The sequence below is a fragment of the Bombina bombina genome, chromosome 5 (assembly GCF_027579735.1).
Source record: "Bombina bombina isolate aBomBom1 chromosome 5, aBomBom1.pri, whole genome shotgun sequence".
Classification (NCBI taxonomy): Eukaryota; Metazoa; Chordata; class Amphibia; order Anura; family Bombinatoridae; genus Bombina; species Bombina bombina.
Window position 1 is genome coordinate 628276357 of NC_069503.1, and position 22926 is coordinate 628299282.

At 36.8% G+C, this 22926-nt stretch overlaps 1 protein-coding gene across 1 annotated transcript in view; it reads right to left on the bottom strand.

Moving 5' to 3' along the window:
* The window catches only part of LOC128661578 (dynein axonemal heavy chain 5-like), a 671317-nt gene that overhangs the window by 619269 nt on the left and 29122 nt on the right, over window positions 1-22926 (bottom strand). The window contains 5 exon segments of the mRNA XM_053715820.1: window positions 8-189; window positions 1022-1120; window positions 2531-2624; window positions 10928-11093; window positions 13333-13522. Of these exon segments, the coding sequence (XP_053571795.1) occupies window positions 8-189; window positions 1022-1120; window positions 2531-2624; window positions 10928-11093; window positions 13333-13522 (731 nt within the window).

The window sequence follows — 22926 nt, forward strand, 5'->3', positions numbered from 1 at the left end:
ATCATACCTTTCAAGATCCCATATTTTTTTAACACCGTGGTTCAGGTAGCTCTTGCAGGTACTAACAATCTGATTGGTGACTTTGAGAAAAAGTGATGTCATGTGTTCTGATGTGTTATAATACTGTGATGTACTGTAGATCATCCGAATACTGTTCATTAAGCTTGGTATATGTTCCACCATTGTTGCCTAAGAAAGGATAATAAAATTAATGAATGCATTTATATATAAAACAATACTTTTATATATATATATATATATATATATATATATATATATATATATATATATATATATATATATATATTAGAGATGTGCATTTGCTTTGTTACAAATACAAATTCGTAACGTAAAAACGGATACAAGTATACCCCGCTCATACAGCGGGTTAGGGACCGGAAACCGGCTGTAAAGTGAAAACCGACTTAAAGTGAGGAGGCTATTTGCAGCTTTATCTAAGGTGAGACTTAAAGATGACTAAGGTGTAGACTGTCCCTTTAAGCTAATGCAGGTAAAAAACATAATGAAGGTATATTGCATGACTGATTTACTTTCCTTTATTAAATATTTTATGAGGAGATTGAATAAATACCAATTCATAGGGACTAGTGTTGAATATACCATCCCAGGTCCATATTCCAGTGATTAAATAGTACTAATCTAGATCAACATACACTTCTTTGTTCCAATATTATCAATAAAATAAATTAGCATGTTGATGTATTAACCAACTGGTCACCTATTGGGCTGCCATAACTTATATATGTGTCAGTCATAAATACAGTAAACAAAATGTTGATGAAAAAGTAACTGATAGATACATTTCTCTTTATGACACGGCATATTTAGCAAATTTCATCAAAACTCCAACTGTCCAATTCAACTCATAGCTTTCTAAATGTTTCATTCTATAGAGGTAAAACATGTTTGCCAAATTATTTCTTCCAAGCAAATATCTATTAACATTTTCACAAGCAGTATAGTAGAAACGTGGATCTGTGGCAGCCATTTTGAAACTTACAGGAGAGGCCTTTCCAAGGGGACCAAAAAAACGGTCGAGGGTGTACAAATATTTCACATTGTCCTTTGCTTCATTGGCTGCATTTGTGACACTGCAATCCTATTCAAGAAAGCAAAATACTTAGGAGACGGATATTTTAAAAATATTCGATTAATGCAATATCAGTGAATAATTTATAAGTAACGTGTAAAACATATTAGTGAATGATTTGCAAATGTTTCATTTAACAATATCAAAATCGGCTACTATTTGTGAAAGTTCATGCTTGCATAAACTGTCCAGTTTATCTCCAGGGTCAACTCCAGCTTTAATATTCCACAGGGACCCTAACTAATCATCATCATTTTATGTGATTTATACATTTTTATGAAACATTTTATTGAGTACAGCACTTTAATCATCATTATGACCTAATGTACCTTTTTTCACTGTAACAAATGGGTTTAACTATTACTGTGGGGAAAAAATGCTGAGAAGTCAGCACTTCCAATATCATAATATAGAGATGATACAAAAAGAGTGAAACATTTTGTTGCATATTTGTTATACAAATTTTAAAAGTACTATTAATACAATTAGTAATTTGTACTTTACGTTTAATATGTGTGTCTCTTTGCTACAGAATATAGGGAACATCCATTAGGGACATACACAGCTATCAAAATCAAATTTGCCTTTACAGAATCTAATGAAGAACTTTGTAACATTGGTGGATCTATTTAGATAATATCATCTGAACAAATAGCTTAAGAGAGTTAGGTCCAAATTGCCTTAAAGGGATATGAAACACAAATTTTTTCTTTCATGAATCAGATAGAGCATGCAATTTTAAGCAACTCTCTAATTTACTTATAATATCAATTTTTCTTCATTCTCTTGGAATGTTTATTTTAAAAGCAGGAATGTAAGCTTAGGAGCTAGCCAATTTTTTGGTTCAGCACCTGGGTAGCGCTTGCTGATTGTGGCTCCTAAGCTTACATTCCTGATTTTTCATATAATGATACTAAGAGAACAAAGACAAATTGATAATAGGAGTAAATTAGAAAGCAGGCCTAATATTGCATGCTCTATCTCAATCATGAAAGAAAAAAATTGTGTTTCATATCCCTTTAAAATCATTATGTATAAATTAAAGCAAAGCTAACCAAAACAGGCAAATATTAAAACGCATGTTGTTTTGGCAGGTGTTCAATTGGTTAGATTTTTTTTCTTATAAAGCAAATGCTTGTTTACAGTTTGTAATGTTTTTGCCTCTTCTGAGATTGGTGAAACTGAAGTGGCATTCCTACATATCCACCAATCACAAGCTATGCCTGGCTGAGGAACAGCTTGGGAGCATGTCTAGTGCACAACATTAACTGTGTGCTTAATCAATGAAAAAACAAACATTTCATTAATTTTAAAAAAAAATGCAATGTATAAATAGCAAAAAACATTCAAATTTGTATAGCATTTGCCTTACAAATTGATATTAACACAAATATTTATATGAAATACACTTTATTTTACCAGTTCCTTCCATTGTTTCAGACTTCTAGATTTCGCGACTTGCAGAATGTTTATGACTTTCTTCACTTTGGGACTTTTTATCTCATCAAAAAGACTAAAAAACAAATTTTCAATCATTTCAAAGACTTAATACCAGTACTGACTTACATTTTGCCAAAAAAATAATAATTTCAGAAGTGATTAACTGTTACGCTAAGTGAGCAGTAGTACAGCAACAATATGTACCTCATAGGAACTTAATTAGGAAAACTTCAAGGGTCAAAGATTTTAGTTCTGAACAAGCTACAGAAGATAGAACAAAAAGTGTACAAAAAGAGATATTTCAAATGTCGGATGGGCCTTTTTTTAGTTTTAGTTTAGTTTTTTTAGAAATATGTTTTATTGTAAACAACTTATTTCAAGTAAAGTAGACATTAAAAAATGCTGCAGGCTCGCATAACCTATATGACAACTCTGAACTGCCATTTTTCAATCCCCTCAGACTTGTCCAATTGACAGCCCCTACTCATGTGCAATATGCCGCGTGTGAGCATGGGGTGAAATTGCACAAGTAGCGGCTAGTAAAGTTATAAATGCCGGCAGCATAATGCTGCCTGCTAGCTAAGATGCCGAGTGGACAGGGGCAGAGATGTCCACTCTTGTCCATCCGGCCTTTGATAAATGGACCCCAATTGTCGGATCCTTCAGTAAGTTAGACTCCTTATAAAATAATATAATATACAACATCCATAGTTGACTTGTACACATTGGTTAATTTAATTATAGGTTTGTTGAAACTTACCCATCAAGGGGAAATTCAAATTAAAATGTAATTACCCATAAAGGGCTAGATCACTAGTGGTGCTCTGTTGCGAGCGATATCGGGTTTATCATGCCTGTTTGCGCACATCGGAAAGGAGAGCGTATATATTACAGGTTAAATGTAAATGCGATCACTTGAACACAATTAAATTTAGCACGGTTTGGAATAGTGCAACTTCAGAGCTCTTTTTATGCGAGTCAAAAAAGTGTCACAAAACACATCAAAAATACTTTTAAAAGTACAGTTACACTCATAATAACACTATCTAATAAAAAATATTGATGGGTAAATAAAAAAAAAAACAAGGCTCTATTTCTGTTTAAATGGAGTGATGGAAAAAATGTTAAAAATGCTCTGGTCTCTTGGGGAAGTTTTAGTCTGAAATGCCTAGTCCTTGAGGCAGTGCTTTCCAAACTGTGTGTCGGGACACACTAGTGTGTCGGCAGCAGTGTGTAGGTGTGTCCCTGCTTCAGCACAAATTATTTTAAATTTAAATTTTTTTTTTTTTTTGGGTTTCTGACTTTCCGTCTGCCTGCTACGCATATCACATGGTTGACACGTGATTGATACCTAGTGAGTCACAGATCATCTTAACCAATTGGCACAGCTCAGTGGGAACTGAAACTATTCCCATTGGCGGCTTTGCCAGCACATTGGCTCCTGACTGCAGGTGTAGTCTCCTTAATTGGCTCATGACTGCAAGTGTTGTCAGTGAGTGGGACAGCAGTGTGTTTGCAGTGCGGGCAGTAGTCAATCGGACTCACCGAGCTCTGAGGGCGGCAGCTTAATCGCTGAGCTGAAGTCAGTGGGGGTTTTTTGCAACTAGCTCCCAGTAGTGCATTGCTGCTCTAGCTCTTGATATATGGATAGGAAGTGGAAGCTTAAAAATGCTTGATGATGAAATGCGAGTGTCTTTATCTAATATTCCACCAAATATTCAGAAACTGTGTTCATCCCATCAACCTCATACATCCCACTAAAATAGTAAGTAGCTATTGGTGTTATTAAACTTTTTTTAATTCTTGCACATACATACTGTTACTTGTAAATGCATTTTATTATTATATAATTTATTTATGTGTCTGTATCTCTTAAAACAAGTTAGTTTAACCTCCTTTTTGCTAGTACAGCTGAATTAATTACTGTGTCGCGAAATGATGTAGGTCTAAAAAGTGTGTCACCAACATGAAAAGTTTGGAAAGCTCTGCCTTGAGGGGATAGATATATATATATATATATATATATATATATATACAGATGGCCCTTGGTTTACGCCGGTTCAATTTGCACAGTTTCAGAATAAAAACCTTTTTTTTCAGTCATGTGACTGCTATTGAAAAGCATTGAAAAGCAGTGCACTAATTAAAATAGCCAGTAGGTGGAGCTGTCCGCTTGTGTTGCAGAAAAGGTATGTAAGTTAGCAAACTGAAATTAATCTGTGTACACAGAGCAGACCAGACCTATCAAGCAACAAGATCTAGCAGCCACTTCCCTATTATCTTCCTGCTTGAGGTGAGGGTGCCTAACTGCCTATTAATCACTCCAGATTGAAATGCATAGAATAGGTGCAGACCCAATATTATCTAACATGCTAACAATGCAGAGAACTGTTTGCAGAAAAATGCAAGTAAAAAAATGTTTTTGTTCATTAAACTTAATTTGATGATACAGTCTGTTGTGTGATTATTTAATTAGGTTTATAATGCTGTTTAGCATTTGAAGTCTTCATTTCAAAGCTTTAAAAATCATGTATTAGGTGTTACTTATGACAATTTTGAGAGGGGCCTGGAATCTAACTCCCTCACTTCCCATGAGGGCTACCTGGATGTTGCTGGATTTACACCGTTTTTTAACTCCTGGTATGTCCCTTTAAAACCCTGTGTCTTTGCTGGATTTAAACACTGTTTTTTAACTCCTGGTATGTCCCTTTAAAACCCTGTGTCTTTGTTGGATTTAAACACTGTTTTTTAACTCCTGGTATGTCCCTTTAAAACTCTGTCTCTTTGCTGGATTTAAACACTGTTGTTTAACTCCTGGTATGTCCCTTTAAAATCCGGTGTCTTTGCTGGATTTAAATACTGTTTTTTAACTCCTGGTATGTCCCTTTAAAACCCTGTGTCTTTGCTGGATTTAAACACTGTTTTTTAACTCCTGGTATGTCCCTTTAAAACCCAGTGTCTTTGCTGGATTTAAACACTGTTTTTTAACTCCTGGTATGTCCCTTTAAAACCCTGTGTCTTTGCTGGATTTAAACACTGTTTTTTAACTCCTGGTATGTCCCTTTAAAACCCAGTGTCTTTGCTGGATTTAAACACTGTTTTTTAACTCTATAGAACCAACTGTCTACTCCATTAATCTGCTCTTTCCTGTCCCCAGCATGTGCATCTCCTTATCAAACTTTGCTTAATGAATTAATTAATCCCCACCCAATTTTCTTTCTTGAATCTACTCCTCTGATCTTGTAGCAATTCTTAGTCTTCTCACCTGGGTGTAACTTATCTCCCTGTTTCAAAACAATTAAACTCAGCTGTCTGCTGTAGCCTTATAAATTTAGGACCAGTTAGGGGAGAGCGTTTGCTGGGGTCTGAGCATTTGCAGAGTATTCCATCTCTCTAAGATCCCATCTGTCTCTCTAAGCTCCCATCTCTCTAAGTGACCATCTTTAAGTGACAGCGCTGAGAATTAGACAAGAATTGAATAAGATTTGAAGAAGATTTGAGGCAAGCAAAATATTTTGCACTTAACATTCTGCTATGTTTTCAGGACTGCTTTTTCTTTTATCAGTCTCATGTCTATTCCACAAGCAGGCTCAAATGCTCATACCTTACCCTTCTCCACATGCAGTTTATATAGGCTCCTCTCTCCTTTCTTCACCATACCTTAGCTCTCACGAAGTACTTTCTATTTTAAAATCTATGTCACTAAACTGCACCACCTCACAGAAATGCCTCCACTGCTATAAATCTCATTCTCACCTACTCTTACTATCCATCTTGATGCTATTAGCATCAGGCGACATCTCTCCAAATCCTGGGCCCACCCTCATTCCCACCATTACCCAATCACGCACTCCATATAGAAACTGTAATAAAAGCAACACACATAACCTCATTTCCATCCAATGCATCCCACACGGATACACTCCTTTCACCTGAGCACTATGGAACTCTCGCTCTGTCTGCAACAAACTTACAGCAATTCATGACCTGTTTATATCAAATGCTTTCACCATTTTAGCAATTACAGAACCCTGGCTATCTCCTTCTGACACTGTTTCCATTGCTGCTCTCACACACGGTGGTCTTCACTTTAGCCACACACCTAGGCCAGGTGAGAAACGTGGCAGCGGTGTTGGCATCCTGCTCTCCCCCTCTTGCACTTATCAATACCTACCTCCAATCCCATCTCTTTCCTTCTCCTCCTTTGAAGTCCACTGTATTCGCCTGTTCTCCCCCCTCTCCCTCAAAGTGGCAGTCATCTATCGCCCTCCTGGACCAACTTCCCAATTCTTTGACAACTTTGCTGCCTGGCTTCCTCACTTTCTCTCTTCAAATATACCAATCCTAATTCTTGGGGACTTCAACATTCCCATTGACAACCCATCTGCTCCCGCTGCCTCTAAACTTCTCTCACTCACATCCTCCTTCGGTCTCTCACAATCCACCCTATTCCCGACTCACTGTGATGGACACTCCATCGACCTGGTATTTTCCTACCTCTGCTCTATATCTGACACCACCTGTCACCCTTTTCCTATTTCATACCATCACCTGGTAACCTATAATATTAATGCAACAGCTAAACCCACTTCTCCATCCCGCCCCCGCACCTGTAGAAATACACATGCTGTGGATCCGCTCCAATTTTCAAAAATCATTCAAAATCTCCTCACTCACACCTCCACTATAACCTGCCCTAATCTAGCTACAGCCCACTATAACAAAACTCTCTCCTCTGCATTAGACACACTTGCCCCTCCCCAGCTGCGCAAAACACCACGCCGTCAGTTACAGCCCTGGCATGCTCAGCAAACACGCTATTTGCAAAAATGCTCCCACACTGCTGAGCGTGTCTGGAGGAAAACTCACTCTGAACCCGATTTCATACACTATAAGTTTATTCTTCGTTCATACACTTCCGCCCTTCACTTAGCCAAGAAAACTTACTTCTCTTCTCTCATATCTACTCTTTCCTCAAACCCTAAATTACTCTTCTACACCTTTAACTCTCTCCTCTACCCATCTGCTCCACCACCCCCACCTGTCTTTAGTTCTCAAGACCTGGCAGACTACTTTTTAAACAAAACACGTACTATCCGAAGCAACATCCCAACACCAACCTGCAATATTCCAACAAAAGGCCCAATTACTCCCTCTGCCACCCTCTGTATCTTCCATCCAGCCACTGAGAATGAAGTTTCTTCCTTACTATCTTCCTCACGCATCACTACCTGCCCACTCGACCCTATCCCTTCCCATCTAATACCCTCCCTATCTTCCACCCTCACTCCTGCTCTTACCCACATCTTCAACCTATCTCTCTCTACTGGCTCATTCCCATCTTCTTTCAAACACGCAAAAGTCACTCCCATACTCAAAAAACTCTCCCTCGACCCTAATTCTCCTGAAAGCTACCGCCCCATATCACTGCTTCCACTAACATCAAAACTCCTTGAAAAACTAGTTTACAATCGCCTAACCCACTTCCTGTCTGCCAACTCCTTGCTTGACCCACTGCAATCCGCCCAAAACACTCAACTGAGACTGCCCTTACCAAGGTCACAAACGATCTTCTCTCTGCTAAAAATATTGGCCACTACTCTATATTCATCTTACTTGACCTCTCAGCTGCCTTCGACACAGTTGACCACCCCCTCCTCCTACAGACCCTTAGCTCTTTTGGCCTCTGTGACACTGCTCTTTCCTGAATTCACTCCTATCTTTCTCACAGGTCTTTTTCTGTGTCATTTGCCGGCGACGACTCCTCTCCTATGCCTCTGTCTGTTGGAGTACCTCAAGGATCTGTTCTGGGTCCTCTACTCTTCTCCATCTATACTTCTTTGCTGTTTAAACTTATCAACAGTTATGGCTTCAAATATCACCTCTATGCTGATGACACCCAGATCTACCTCTCCACCCCTGCTCTCTCTCCCTCTGTCCTCTCTCATGTCAGCGACTGCTTATCTGGTATTTCTTCCTGGATGGCCTCTCACCACCTAAAGATTAACATATCCAAGACTGAGATCTTTCTTATCCCCCCCTCAAGCTCTACGCTGACTTCTGACTTCTCTATCCCTGTTGACGGCATCACCATTTCCCCATCGCCCCAAGTCCGCTGCCTCGGAGTCACACTTGACTCAAACCTATCCTTCGTCCCCCATATCCAATCACTTTCTACATCCTACCACAATCATCTACGCAATATTTCCAAAATTCGCCCTTTTCTGAGCGCTGACACCACAAAGCAAATAATCCACTCCCTTGTTATCTCCCGACTTGACTACTGCAATAACCTACTCGCTGGCCTTCCTCTTTCCCGCCTCTCCCCCCTTTAATCCATCCTAAATGCCTCTGCCAGGCTGATCCACCTTTCCCATCGATCTGTATCTGCTGCACCTCTCTGTGAGTCCCTTCATTGGCTCCCCATTCACAGCAGAATCAAATTCAAAATTCTCACCCTTACATACAAAACTCTGACCAACACCGCTCCCCTCTACCTATCCTCTCTATTACACAAGTATACTCCAGCCCGTCCACTAAGATCCAACAATGACCTGCTCCTTGCATCCGCAACTATCACCTCCTCTCATGCTAGACTGCAGGACTTCTGTTGTACAGCACCTACCCTTTGGAACACTCTCCCTTGTGCTGTCAGGCTTTGCCCTAATCTTTCTTCCTTTAAATGTTCCCTGAAGACTTTTCTGTTCAGGGAAGCCTACCACCCAACTCAATAATAAATTAATTTCACTTACCTAACATTTTCCTCATCTAACTCTGTATTAACATCTTTCTCAATCATGCAGTCCTCACCTCTTGTTTCTCAACCTCCTACCCTTCTAGATTGTAAGTTCCCACGGGAATAGGGCCCTCAATCCCTCCTGTATGTGTTTGTAAATTTTGTCCTGTATCTTACAAGTCTTGTATTGTTTTATTTAAATGAATTGTATCCATGGACAGTGCTGCGGAATATGTTGGCGCTTAATAAATAAAGTATAATAATAATAATAATAATTTGTGTGTATATATATATATATATATATATATATATATATATATATGTATATATATATATGTGTGTGTTCATTATATGTGTACTTATGTATCTACAGACATATATACACATATGAACACATAAATACATATGTATACATATATAGACATATATAGACGTGCAATGGTGCCCTTTGCAGTCCAGTAGATGAAAACATGTATAATCATAAATATGCAATATTCATATTTAATAATAACTATTTAATGTAAATATTTCACATTGCAATGTTCTTCACATACGAAAATATGTTCTAAGTATTTATAAATAGATATTCCTAAATATAATATAAACAGACCAAAATGATTTGTTACACATAGTGAAAAAATGTAGCAAATTTACTTTAATTAGGGGTGTGCCCAGAGGTCAAGTCAAGCGGGAACGCATGGGAACAGAGTTCCTGCACTATTTTTGCAGGTGGAACTAAGTTCCCCCTGGACAGAGAACAGAAATGCTTCAGTAAACACTGCTGCTGCTGGTGGGAGGAGCTGGAGCACAGTCTGGTTAGAGGGATAGTGAGATCCTCTGGTAATGGGCAGTAACACTTCTTACAATACACTAAATGCAAGCCTGCCAGTGGTCCTGCTATGTAATCACCCCGCACTGTGTGGAACACATGGTACTTATATTTCTGTGTGGCTTGCTCTGGGGTTATTAAACTCCCCTCAGCAGAAATAGGACTATTGTACCTTAAGTGGGTGAGACTCTGTGACAGAGGAGGAGTCTCAGGCCCAAAGGCAACCATTCAAACCTTCATTGGATTTAATTTGCTTTCATTAACCAATGCGTATAGATATATACATATAAATATAGTGTGTGTGTGTATAAAACAATATTAATTGTTTTGGGGGTATAAGTGTGTTCCAACACTTTTTTTTGTAGGACTTGACCCCTGGGTGAGCCCTTAGGCTTCAAAACAATGCAAATTTTGCTAACAGAATGAAAGTTATACATGCTGCACATATTTTTAAATATATATTTTATGCAGATTGTTTGTAATACAGTATTTATTCATATTAATATATAAAAAACAATTCTCCCTGTAAGATTCACTGATTCTAAATGAAATATTGTAAGATATTTACATCCATTTCACCAACAACCAGTACGAGTTGAAATATGACCAAAACACAAATCAAGATGATACTGTCTTTTGTAATAACAGGCTGTTTAAACTATGTGTAATTATATATTTTTTTAATTATGGAAAGGCATACTTTATGTTATATCTTGCCTCTGCTTGATGGGTGTGGCCTTAATATAAGCTATATACTACAGAGGATAAGAATGTTGTGATTGGCCAGATACGCTTAAGACATCATAACTACCTGTTGAATGAGGACATCCGTGACTTCCAGTGTTCTAACTCAGCAAAGGGACCAATGTCATCCGCTTCTTTTCTCATCTGTTCACTTTCTGCCAACACTTGCTCAATCTGTTTTATCCATACAGCTAGCATTCCTTCTAATTTTTCAATTATTTCACTATTGCCACCTGCAAAACAGTACATAGCAAATATGTGTGTTATAAAGGACATGAGATGATAATTGATTTTACAGGGCTATCCTGGTGTAGGACTAAGAGGCTGTACTTCTAGACACAATTCTTGATTTCAACTTGAAGCTGATTTGTATTAAAGCTCCATTAAATAAAGTAGAATTGAATAATCAAGAAGTGCATAATAAAAAGACAAGGCAATAGCACTTACTCTGAATTTTAAATGAGCAGTAAATATCTTTTTCTGACAAACTGTAAATTTTACTTGAATTTGTCGACCTCCTATATCATATGATCTCCATCAGCCAATCACAGACTCATATACATATAAACTATAGCTAATCCATTCATTACTCCTTCCCCAGTTTTGCATAACCAATACGGTTATATTAATATACTTTTAACCTCTGTGATTACCTTGTATCTAAGCCTCTGCAAACTGACCCCTTATTTCAGTTCTTTTGATAGACTTGCATTTTAGCCAATCTGTACTGACTTATAGGTAATTCCACAGGTTTGAGCACAATGTTATATATATGACACACATGAACTAGCACGGTCTAGCTATGAAAACTGTCAAAATGCACTGAGATATGAGGCAGCCCTCAATGGCTTAGACATTAGCATATGAGCCTACCTAGGTTTAGCTATTCAACAAAGAATACCAAGAGAACAAAGCAAATTTGATGATAAAAGTAAATTGGAACGTTGTTTAAAATTACATCGCCTATCTGAATCATGAAAGATTAATTTCGACTAGACTGTCCTTTTAAAAAACTGCAACCTTAGAGTAATTATTTTATAAATACATCATGCACACACTTTATTGTTTCACATTTCCCATCAATTAAAATAGGATTTTATAACTATGTTCTTCAATAAATATTAGTCATTTAAAATGTGAAAATACAATTGTTTTTTTCTTTCTTTCTATTTTTATGCCCTGACCAGACAACAAACTAAAGCTAGCACTTGTTGTCAGGCAATTTTTGTAACCATGACAGTCATTTGGCAGCTTTAGGGACATAAAAACATTATTTGAAACATGAGACCCCCTTATTAAAACTAGAGGTGTTATAGCATATTTCAACAGTGTGGTGAAGGTGCGTTAATAAGAGGTTCTTTATTCCTCCCACAGCGCTGCAAGGGCTTTGATATTGTTATAGCAATAACAAACAGACACAGAACCACTCATTTAAAAAAAAAAAAAAAAAAAAACAGTATTTCTGCTTCCAAATAAGGGGTAAAAAGTCATTCATGAAAGTGATATTTAGAGCTCCACTTGTAATCTGGCCCTTCATCGCTACCATGGTGATCACCTGCAAGTGAGGGGCATGTTACCCATCATTCAAAAGAGGAAAACCCTTAATGTAAAATAAAGGACCTCATCCCCCTCTATATCAATTAGTCTGTAATGTATATGTTCTGAAATAGCCCCCAATATAGGAAATACCCCTAGTGTCAATCATTATAATTTGGAAAATAACCCCTCATTCAAAATAGGAACTTCCCCTCTTTCAAAGAAGTGGTTATTTGCCCCTCTGGGTCATACAAGGGGTAGAAAAGAACTCTGTTGGGGCCCCCTCTACCTCAGTCAATGCAGCCTGGTGGCAAGTGTCATAGCTGGTCACCATGTTTACCCAGACATACAACCCCTTATTGCACAATGAATATAGATTACCTCAGAGGATGACACAGTTTTCTGCACACAGTAATGACTGAGACTGACACTATTTCATCCTTTGCACTGAAGTACTTAATGTCACAGTTTAAATTCTCACTTAAAAGTACAAAAGATGGATATCTCTTAACTGCTCTCTTACTGGGAATTAATCATTTAAAGGGACACTAAACAATAAATACATTTTATTAGCATAGTATTGAGATTATTCCCTCTAGTCATAAATGCTGCCATGTTGAAATCTTTCTTTCACTACATTCCAGTTCTGACCTGTTTGCACATGTGCAGCAACTCTCCTTCAGACACCTAGGTTCCAAAATGATAGCACCCATGATTAGAGGGAGGTGTATGAAATGTAGTTAGTGTTTAGTGTCCCTTTTGAAATTGGCTATAAAGTGCTTGCCCTGTAAACTGCACAAATGGCAATAAAAAGCCCCTTCCCATTGCTCACATACATATAACAATTATTGTAATTCACCACAACTTATTTTTCCTTGTAATTGTTTTCATTAAGAATATTTAGAATAGATGGGAACTGAATATTTCTTTTCTTACCTGCGGATATAAAGTCTTTTGGATTTTGCAGGTTATCAAGGAAACCACCAGTTGTATCCATTTTTTTTAGTTCAATTTTTCCTTCTAGATTGTGTCTTGCTGAAGACAAAGTTCCAACAAATGTATCCAGAGAGTCTAGAAACTCTTGAATTTGTTGGCTCTCCAGTCCGTCCTTCACAGCTCCCCAACTCTGGATATTATGAGGAACATGAATTGAACCATAGATTAAATGCATGTTCACCACAACATGGTCTATTCATGCTTAAACATCATTTTTATAATATTGATTATTTATATTTTTTATTCTTAAAAAAGTTACTAAATTAGAAGTAAAAAATACACTGTTCTTTCATTAACCATATTTCAAATGTTGACATATAAATTACATTAAATATAATGTTTTGAAATCAAAACATGAGAACACTGCATTTGCTTATGTGTATACCCTGTCCACTATCTCTGAGATCCTATGGATGGAAATATTTAATTATAAATATATTTTCTGAAATATTTGTAGGCATGCAAATCATGATATACTTTGTATAATTCTATGTAGAAGCATTGTATTTTGGGAGGTTTTTAATTAAAAATAGTTTTTCTAAACTATTTGTTCACATACAGTATATATTATGTGTTGTATTTAAAAAAACAAACAAACAAAGAGATTGTGGTTGTTTAATAAAAATGGTTCAGATTAGTGTTGAAAAAACTAATGTGGGAGATTGAAGCATGGAGGTTTTGCTACTGGTAGTATTCTATTGCTGAGGGTTATATTAAGAAGATGTTAAGTGACCGGCATAAGGAAATAATTTACATTGACCTAATTCCAAAAAGCCAATTTTTACAAAAAAAACCTTTGACAACGTTGATTAGATTCTTAACTTCTAAATATAAGAAATTAGTATGTGAACAATATGCAACTTGAAATTCCAAACTTTAAATTCAGCTGGATGTTGACCACAAGTTGACCACCAATGAGATTTTTGTGGACAACTGACTTGCTACAGCAAGTCGGTATATTTAAAAGTATACGTAAGTGAGCGTACAGCAATTTTAATATAACTGCATGTAATAAAGAATAATATGCACAGATACTGATAAGAAAATCCAGTATAATTTTTTTCTTTTTAAAAACTTACTTTTAAGCTCCCAATTTAGCACTGTTTATGAAGTTAGTCTGGGACATCCACTGAAAGTGGCTGAAAGCAGACCCTCCCTCCCCTCCCCTGCATATGAAAAGATCCATTATACAAAGAGAAGCAATGTGAAGTCTGTATACATCAGTATACATATACAACTTTGGGGCTTGTTTAGGAGTCTGAAAATCAGCACTGTGTTATTTAAAAATAAGCAAAACTATACATTTTTACAAAAACACACCCAGATGGGCTATGTAAATGGATCATCTACAACACATTTATGCAAAGAAAAATCCAGTGTACAACGTCCCTTTAAGATGACTAAGAAGGATATTTAAAAAGACTTTACAGCCAAATTGCATTTAGAGAATAGTTGAAATGAGATTTTTCTCCAAGTCTAATACATGTCAGTTCACTTTGGCTAACTCATTGAATAGACCCCTTTAAATATATCCATATTTATTATCATGTTCAGTTTGCATTTTGGGGAATGAGACTGATTTAAATAAATAAATAAAAGTACAATTAAATCATTTTAACCAACACTAAGCTGAAATACTTGTTTATTTTGCATTATTATATTTTACTAAACTTATTTATTTGAGTATATTTTAACTTCTAACAAAAAAAAGTTAAAAATGGGAGATATTTACATTGCATTAACTTCAATAATCTAAGTAAAGTATATCAGTTCTGAAAATCAATCTTGTCTAAGCATGAAGCATAGGTATAATAAAAGTTAACTTGTTAAAATTCTTATTCTAAATCCAATAGAACAAAATAGTTGCAATCATCTCTTAGTGGTATATATGAGTAGACCCTTGTGTAATATATTATTAATTGCTGTTATTAATTTGTGAACCTTTTTGAGGTCTGATAGACGCTTGTTCTTTGGAAGGAGACTCTTCATTTTATATATTAATAGTGGATCCAAAGTTTGATCCACATTTTTAAAGTGTTGTTGCAAGCCTAGATTATATACCAAAAGTGATCACCAGAAGACAATATTTTAAATAACTTTATTTTAATTTTGTTTGGAGGGGGGGGGGGACATCAATGGCTAACCAGGTCTTATTTTTTAATAAGAAATAATCTGTAATATTTTTAAAAGTGTAATATTTTTAAAACACAATATGTAAGTAATAATACATCTGACAGATTTTGACAAAACAAAATTTGGGGGGGGGTATGTTTCCTACCATAATTTAAATAGAGAACATTTTGTATATTTTTACATGTCTTTGAAGCTGTTATTTTTTTTTAGCTGTGAAATTTAAATTTTTTAGCATAATAAATGTTATGTTTTTATACCCACACTTCATTACCTTCTAAGAGGAGACTGAGCTAAATAATTGATACTATTTACTAGCGCCTAGATTACGAGTCTTGCTTTAGCCTTAAAAAGCAGCGTTGCGAGGTCCCAACGCTGCTTTTTAACACCAGCTGGTATTACGAGTCTGGCAGGTACAGGTGTACCGCTCACTTTTTTTCCGCGACTCGAGCATACCGCAAATTCCCTTACGTAAATTGCGTATCCTATCTTTTCAATGGGACTTGCATAACACCGGTATTACGAGTCTTGGAAAAAGTGAGCGGTACACCCTCTCCTGTCAAGACTCCTAACGCATTTAAAAGTTAGTAGTTAAGAGTTTTACGGGCTAACGCCGTAACATAAAACTCTTAACTAATGTGCTAAAAAGTACACTAACACCCATAAACTACCTATTAACCCCTAAACCGAGCCCCCCCCCCCCACATCGCAAACACTTAAATACATTTTTTAACCCCTAATCTGCTAACTGGACATCACCGCCACTTCAATAAATATATTAACCCCTAAACCGCCGCACTCCTGCCTCGCAAACATTAGTTACATTTTTTTAACCCCTAATCTGCCGTCCCTAACATCGCTAACACCTACCTGCATTTATTAACCCCTAATCTGCCGCCCCCAACGTCGCCACCATGATATTAAATTTATTAACCCCTAAACCTAAGTCTAACCCTAACCCTAACACCCCCCTAACTTAAATATAATTTAAAATAATCTATATAAAATTACTGCAATTAAATAAATAATTCCTATTTAAAACTAAATACTTATAAAATAAACCCTAAGCTAGCTACAATATAACTAATAATTACATTGTAGCTATCTCAGGGTTTATTTTTATTTTACAGGCAACTTTGTATTTATTTTAATTAGGTACAATAGTTATTAAATAGTTATTAACTATTTAATAACTTCCTAGTTAAAATAAATACAAATTTACCTGTAAAATAAATCCTAACCTAAGTTACAATTACACCTAACACTACACTATAATTAAATTAATTCCCTAACCTAACTACAATTAAATACAATTAAATACAATTATCTAAATTACGAGAAAAAAAAACACTAAATTACAGAAAATAATAAAATAATTACAATTTTTTTAAACTAATTACACCTACTCTAATCCCCCTAATAAAATAAAAAGCCCCCCAAAATAAAAAAAGCCCTACCCTACACTAAATTCCAAATAGCCCTTAAAAGGTCCTTTTGCGGGGCATTGCCCCAAAGTAATCAGCTCTTTTACCTGTAAAAAAAAAAAAATACCCCCCCAACATTACAACCCACCACCCATACACCCAACCCTACTCTAAAACCCATCCAATCCCCCCTTAATAAAACCTAACACTACCCCCTTGAAGATCACCCTACCATACAGCCATACGCCAATCACAAAACGCATATACTGTGCAGTTTTGCACATGCTCAGTGGGAGCTAGAGCCTTAGAAATTAAATTAACGTTTTGATCATAAAAGTTTTTTTTATTGCATGCTTTATTTAAATCATAAAACTTTAATTTTGAATTTCGCATCCCTTAAAGGGACATTGTACACTAGATTTTTCTTTGCATAAATGTTTTGTAGATGATCCATTTACATAGCCCATCTGGGAGTGTTTTTGTAACAATGTATAGTTTTGTTTATTTTTTAATAATATTATGGTGATTTTCAGCCTCCTAACCAAGCCCCAAAGTATGAGCTGTACATGCGTGTTTACAGACTACTGCTCGGTATTTATATATACAGGGAAGGGGAGGGGAGTGTCCATTCTTCCTGTTTTCCCAGCCCCTTTCAGTAGGTGTCCCATCCTAACCTCATCAACAGTACTAAACTGGGAGCTTCTAAGTAAGTTTTAACAGGTTTTATACTGGATTTTTGGATCAGTATCTGTGCATATTCATCTTTATAATACTGTCTATTATATGCAGTTATATGAAAATTGGTGAAAAAGTAAATATCAGTACAGGTGCTTGAAGTCCCTTACGACTTCTAATGAACAACCAGTTGTCCTCAATGGAAGTCTGTCGTTAGATGTGTATAGGTTTCCCAAACAATTCCCAGGGGTGTAGAGAAAAAATGATATCCACTGTTGAAATCCCAGAAGGCCTGTGTCAGATGCAGCTCGCAGAAACAGTGAGGATTCCTCACTGATGTCAAAACATGCACACAAAAAAGAACACAACAGGAGCACAAACCGATTCAGGTGTAGGGTATTTAATAACAAATAAGAGCTCAGACAAATGGCTACTTAAAAGGTAAATAATAATATATGCAAAAAGTTAAAAACCACAGAAGTCCTCCGGTTCAAGCGGTACCTTGGTCCACAGACTTTTTCCCTCATACCGTATGAGCTGCCAAGCCGCACACTGGAAGCAGCAATGGTTTAACCAAAGGAAATCATTGCTGCAAAAACCATGATGGTAAGCCTCTATGCGTTTAATCTGTATAGAACCAGACTTTGTCAAGAGTTCTTGACAAAGTCTGGTTGTACACAGACGAAGCACGTGCAGAGACTTACCGTCCTTACCGGTCTCTGCAGCAGGGATTTACTTTGGGTGAACCAACGCTCCTTCCAGTGTGTGGCTTGGCGACTCGTACGGTATGCTGGATACCCAGGTACCACTAGAACCGGAGGACTTCTGTGATTTTTTACTTTTTGCATATATTATTATTTACCTTGTAAGTAGCCATTTGTCTGAGCGCTTACTTCTTATTAAATATCCTACATCTGAATCAGTTTGCGCTCCTATTATGTTATGGGGTTTTTTTTGCATATGAAAATTGGTATATTCTGTCCCTTTAATATTGAATAATGTTTTTCTTAACTAAAAATTATTTAAATCTAGTATTACATCAATGTTTTATTTTGTTCTTTTATTATATTTTAATAAAATAAGTGGGATTGGGATATTTGTAAAAACAAAAAAGTAATTATGACTTGAAACTTATTTATGCGTTGGGATGTTAGTTTTCAAAGTAAAGGAATTTGCTTAAAACCTTAAGAGTGAATTGGAAACACAAAGAAATAAGAATTTTTCCTGAAACATCATGGGTATATAGCAAAAAAATGTAGTCAGTTAAAATCTTTAAATGGATGATGAAATTGTTATTTATTATGATTTTCAACCTAAGAATAAATGTTATATATATATACCTGTATATATATATATATATATATATATATATATATATATATATATATATAAATAAATACAATGTTATTAACAGTCAGCTAGATTAAGAGTTTGGCATTATGAGTGAAAAAGCAGCGTTATGCTTCATAACGCTGCTTTTTCCCTAACGTCGCTATTACAAGTCTTGCAGGTATTGGTGTACCGCACACTTTTTTGGCCGTCACACAACGTCAGTACCGCACTTTTAAAAAAGTCCTTTTTCAATGAGACTCCCATAGCGCCGGTATTACGAGTTTTGCTGTGAGGTCAAAAAGTGAGCGGTACACCCTATACCGACAAGATTCGTACCGCCATCTAAAGTCAGTAGTTATGAGTTTCACTACAAAGCTGTAGCATAAAACTCATAACTAAACTGTTACAAAGTACACTAACACCCATAAACTACCTATTAACCGCTAAACCGAGGCCATCCTGCATCGCAAATAATAAAATAAAATTATTAACCCTTAATCTGCCGCTCTGGACCTCGCTGCCACTTAAAAAATGTATTAACCCCTATTCCGCCGCTCCCCAACATAGTCTCCACTATAATAAAATTATTAACCCCTAAACTGCCGCCCTCCCGCATCAAAAACACTATTTAAATATAATTAACCCCTAATCTGCAGCCCGCCCACTCCACCGCTATAATAAATCTATTAACCCCTAAACCTAACCCTAACGTAACCATAACCCTAACATCCCCTAACTTAAATATAATTAAAATAAATCTAAATAAAACCTACTATTAATAACTAACTAATTCCTAATTAAAACTAAAGACTTACTTACCTGTAAAATAAAACCTAAGCTAACTAATAGTTACATTGTAGCTATCTTAGGTTTTATTTTTATTTAACAGCTAAATTTGTATTTATTTTAACTAGGTAGACTAGTTAGTAAATAGTTATTAACTATTTACTAGCTACCTAGTTAAAATAAATACAAAATTACCTGTAAAATAAAACATAACCTGAGTTACACTAACACCTAACATTACAATAAAATTAAATAAATTAAATTAACAAATAACATTTATCTAAATTACAAAAAAAATAAACACTAAATTACACAAAATAAAAAAAGAAATTATCAAAAATAAAAATGAATTACTCCTAATCTAATAGCCCTATTAAAATAACCCCCCAAATTTTTTTTTAAAAAAAACCCTAGCCTACACTAAACTGCCAATGGCCCTCAAAAGGGCCTTCTGCGGGGCATTGCCCCAAAGAAATAAGCTCTTTAACCTGTAAAAAAAATGCAAACAAGCCCCAACAGTAAAACCCACCACCCACACAACCAAACCCCCAAATAAAATCCTATCTAAATAAACCTAAGCTAACCATTGCCCTGAAAAGGGCATTTGGATGGGCATTGCCCTTAAAAGTGCATTTAGCTCTTTTACATTGCCCAAAACCCTAAGCTAAAAATAAAACCCACCCAGTAAACCCTTAAAAAAAAATAACACTAACCCCCGACGATCTACTTACAGTTTTTGAAGACCGGACATCCATCCTCATCCAGGCAGCAGAAGTCTTCATCCAAGCGGGTAGAAGTCCTCATAGAAGCCGGCAGAAGTCTTCATCCAGACGGCATCTTCTATCTTCATCCATCCGGCATGGAGCGGGTCCATCTTCAAGACATCCGGCGCAGAGCATCCTCTTCTTTCGATGGCTGTTGAAGAATGAAGTTTCCCTTAAATGACGTCATCCAAGATGGCGTCCCTTACATTTCGATTGGCTGATAGAATTCTATCAGCCAATAAGAATTAAGGGGGGAAATCCTATTGGCTGTTGCAATCAGCCAATAGGATTGAGCTTTCATCCCATTGGCTGATCCAATCAGCCAATAGGATTGAGCTTGCATTCTATTGGCTATTCCAATCAGCCAATAGAATGCGAGCTCAATCCTATTGGCTGATTGGATCAGCCAATAGGATGAAAGCTCAATCCTATTGGCTGATTGCAACAGCCAATAGGATTTCCCCCCCTTAATTCCTATTGGCTGATAGAATTCTATCAGCCAATTGGAATGTAAGGGAAGCCATCTTGGATGACGTCATTTAAAGGGAAACTTCATTCTTCAACAGCCATCGGAAGAAGAGGATGCTCCACGCCGGATGTCTTGAAGATGGACCCACTCCACGCCGGATGGATGAAGATGCACCGGATGGATGAACATAGAAGATGCCATCTGGATGAAGACTTCTGCCCGCTTGGATGAAGACTTCTGCCAGCTTTGATGAGGACTTCTGCCCACTTGCATGAAGACTTCTGCCGTCTGGATGAGGATGGATGTCCAGTCTTCAAAAACTGTAAGTGGATCATCGGGGGATAGTGTTATTTTTTTTTTAAGGGTTTATTGGGTGGGTTTTATTTTTAGCTTAGGGTTTTGGGCAATGTAAAAGAGCTAAATGCCCATCCAAATGCCCTTTTCAGGGCAATGGTTAGCTTAGGTTTATTTAGATAGGATTTTATTTGGGGGGTTTGGTTGCGTGGGTGGTGGGTTTTACTGTTGGGGGGTTGTTTGTATTTTTTTTACAGGTAAAAGAGCTGATTTCTTTGGGGCAATGCCCCGCAAAAGGCCCTTTTAAGGGCCATTGGTAGTTTAGTGTAGGCAAGGGTTTTTTTTTATTTTGGGGGGCTTTTTTATTTTGATAGGGCTATTAGATTAGGAGTAATAAGTTTTATTTTTGACAATTTCTTTTTTATTTTGTGTAATTTAGTGGGGGGTTTTTTGTAATTTAGATAAAACAGAATTTATGCTTACCTGATAAATTACTTTCTCCAACGGTGTGTCCGGTCCACGGCGTCATCCATTACTTGTGGGATATTCTCTTCCCCTACAGGAAATGGCAAGGAGAGCACACAGCAAGAGCTGTCCATATAGCCCCCCCTCTGGCTCCGCCCCCCAGTCATTCGACCGACGGTTAGGAGAAAAAGGAGAAACTATAGGGTGCCGTGGTGACTGTAGTGTATAAGAAAGAAAGAAATTTTTCAAACATGATTAAAAAACCAGGACGGGCCGTGGACCGGACACACCGTTGGAGAAAGTAATTTATCAGGTAAGCATAAATTCTGTTTTCTCCAACATTGGTGTGTCCGGTCCACGGCGTCATCCATTACTTGTGGGAACCAATACCAAAGCTTTAGGACACAGATAAAGGGAGGGCGCAAATCAGGTTACCTAAACAGAAGGCACCACGGCTTGCAAAACCTTTCTCCCAAAAACAGCCTCCGAAGAAGCATAAGTATCAAATTTGTAGAATTTGGCAAAAGTGTGCAGAGAAGACCAAGTCGCTGCCTTACATATCTGATCAACAGAAGCCTCGTTCTTGAAGGCCCATGTGGAAGCCACAGCCCTAGTAGAGTGAGCTGTGATTCGTTCAGGAGGCTGCCATCCGGCAGTCTCATAATCCAATCGGATAATGCTTTTCAGCCAGAAAGAAAGAGAGGTAGCAGTAGCTTTTTGTCCTCTCCTCTTACCAGAGTAAACGACAAACAAAGATGAGGTTTGTCTAAAATCCTTTGTTGCTTCTAAATAGAACTTTAAAGCACAAACTACATCTAAGTTGTGTAACAAACGTTCCTTCTTTGAAGCTGGATTCGGACACAGAGAAGGAACAACTATTTCCTGGTTAATATTCTTGTTGGAAACAACTTTTGGAAGAAAACCAGGCTTAGTACGCAAAACGACCTTATCTGAATGGAACACCAGATAGGGTGGATCACACTGCAAAGCAGATAATTCAGAAACTCTTCTAGCAGAAGAAATAGCAACCAAAAACAGAACTTTCCAAGATAGTAACTTGATATCTATGGAAGTAAAGGTTCAAACGGAACCCCTTGAAGAACTGAAAGAACTAAATTTAGACTCCAAGGATGAGTCATGGGTCTGTAAACAGGCTTGATTCTGACCAAAGCCTGTACAAAAGCTTGTACATCTG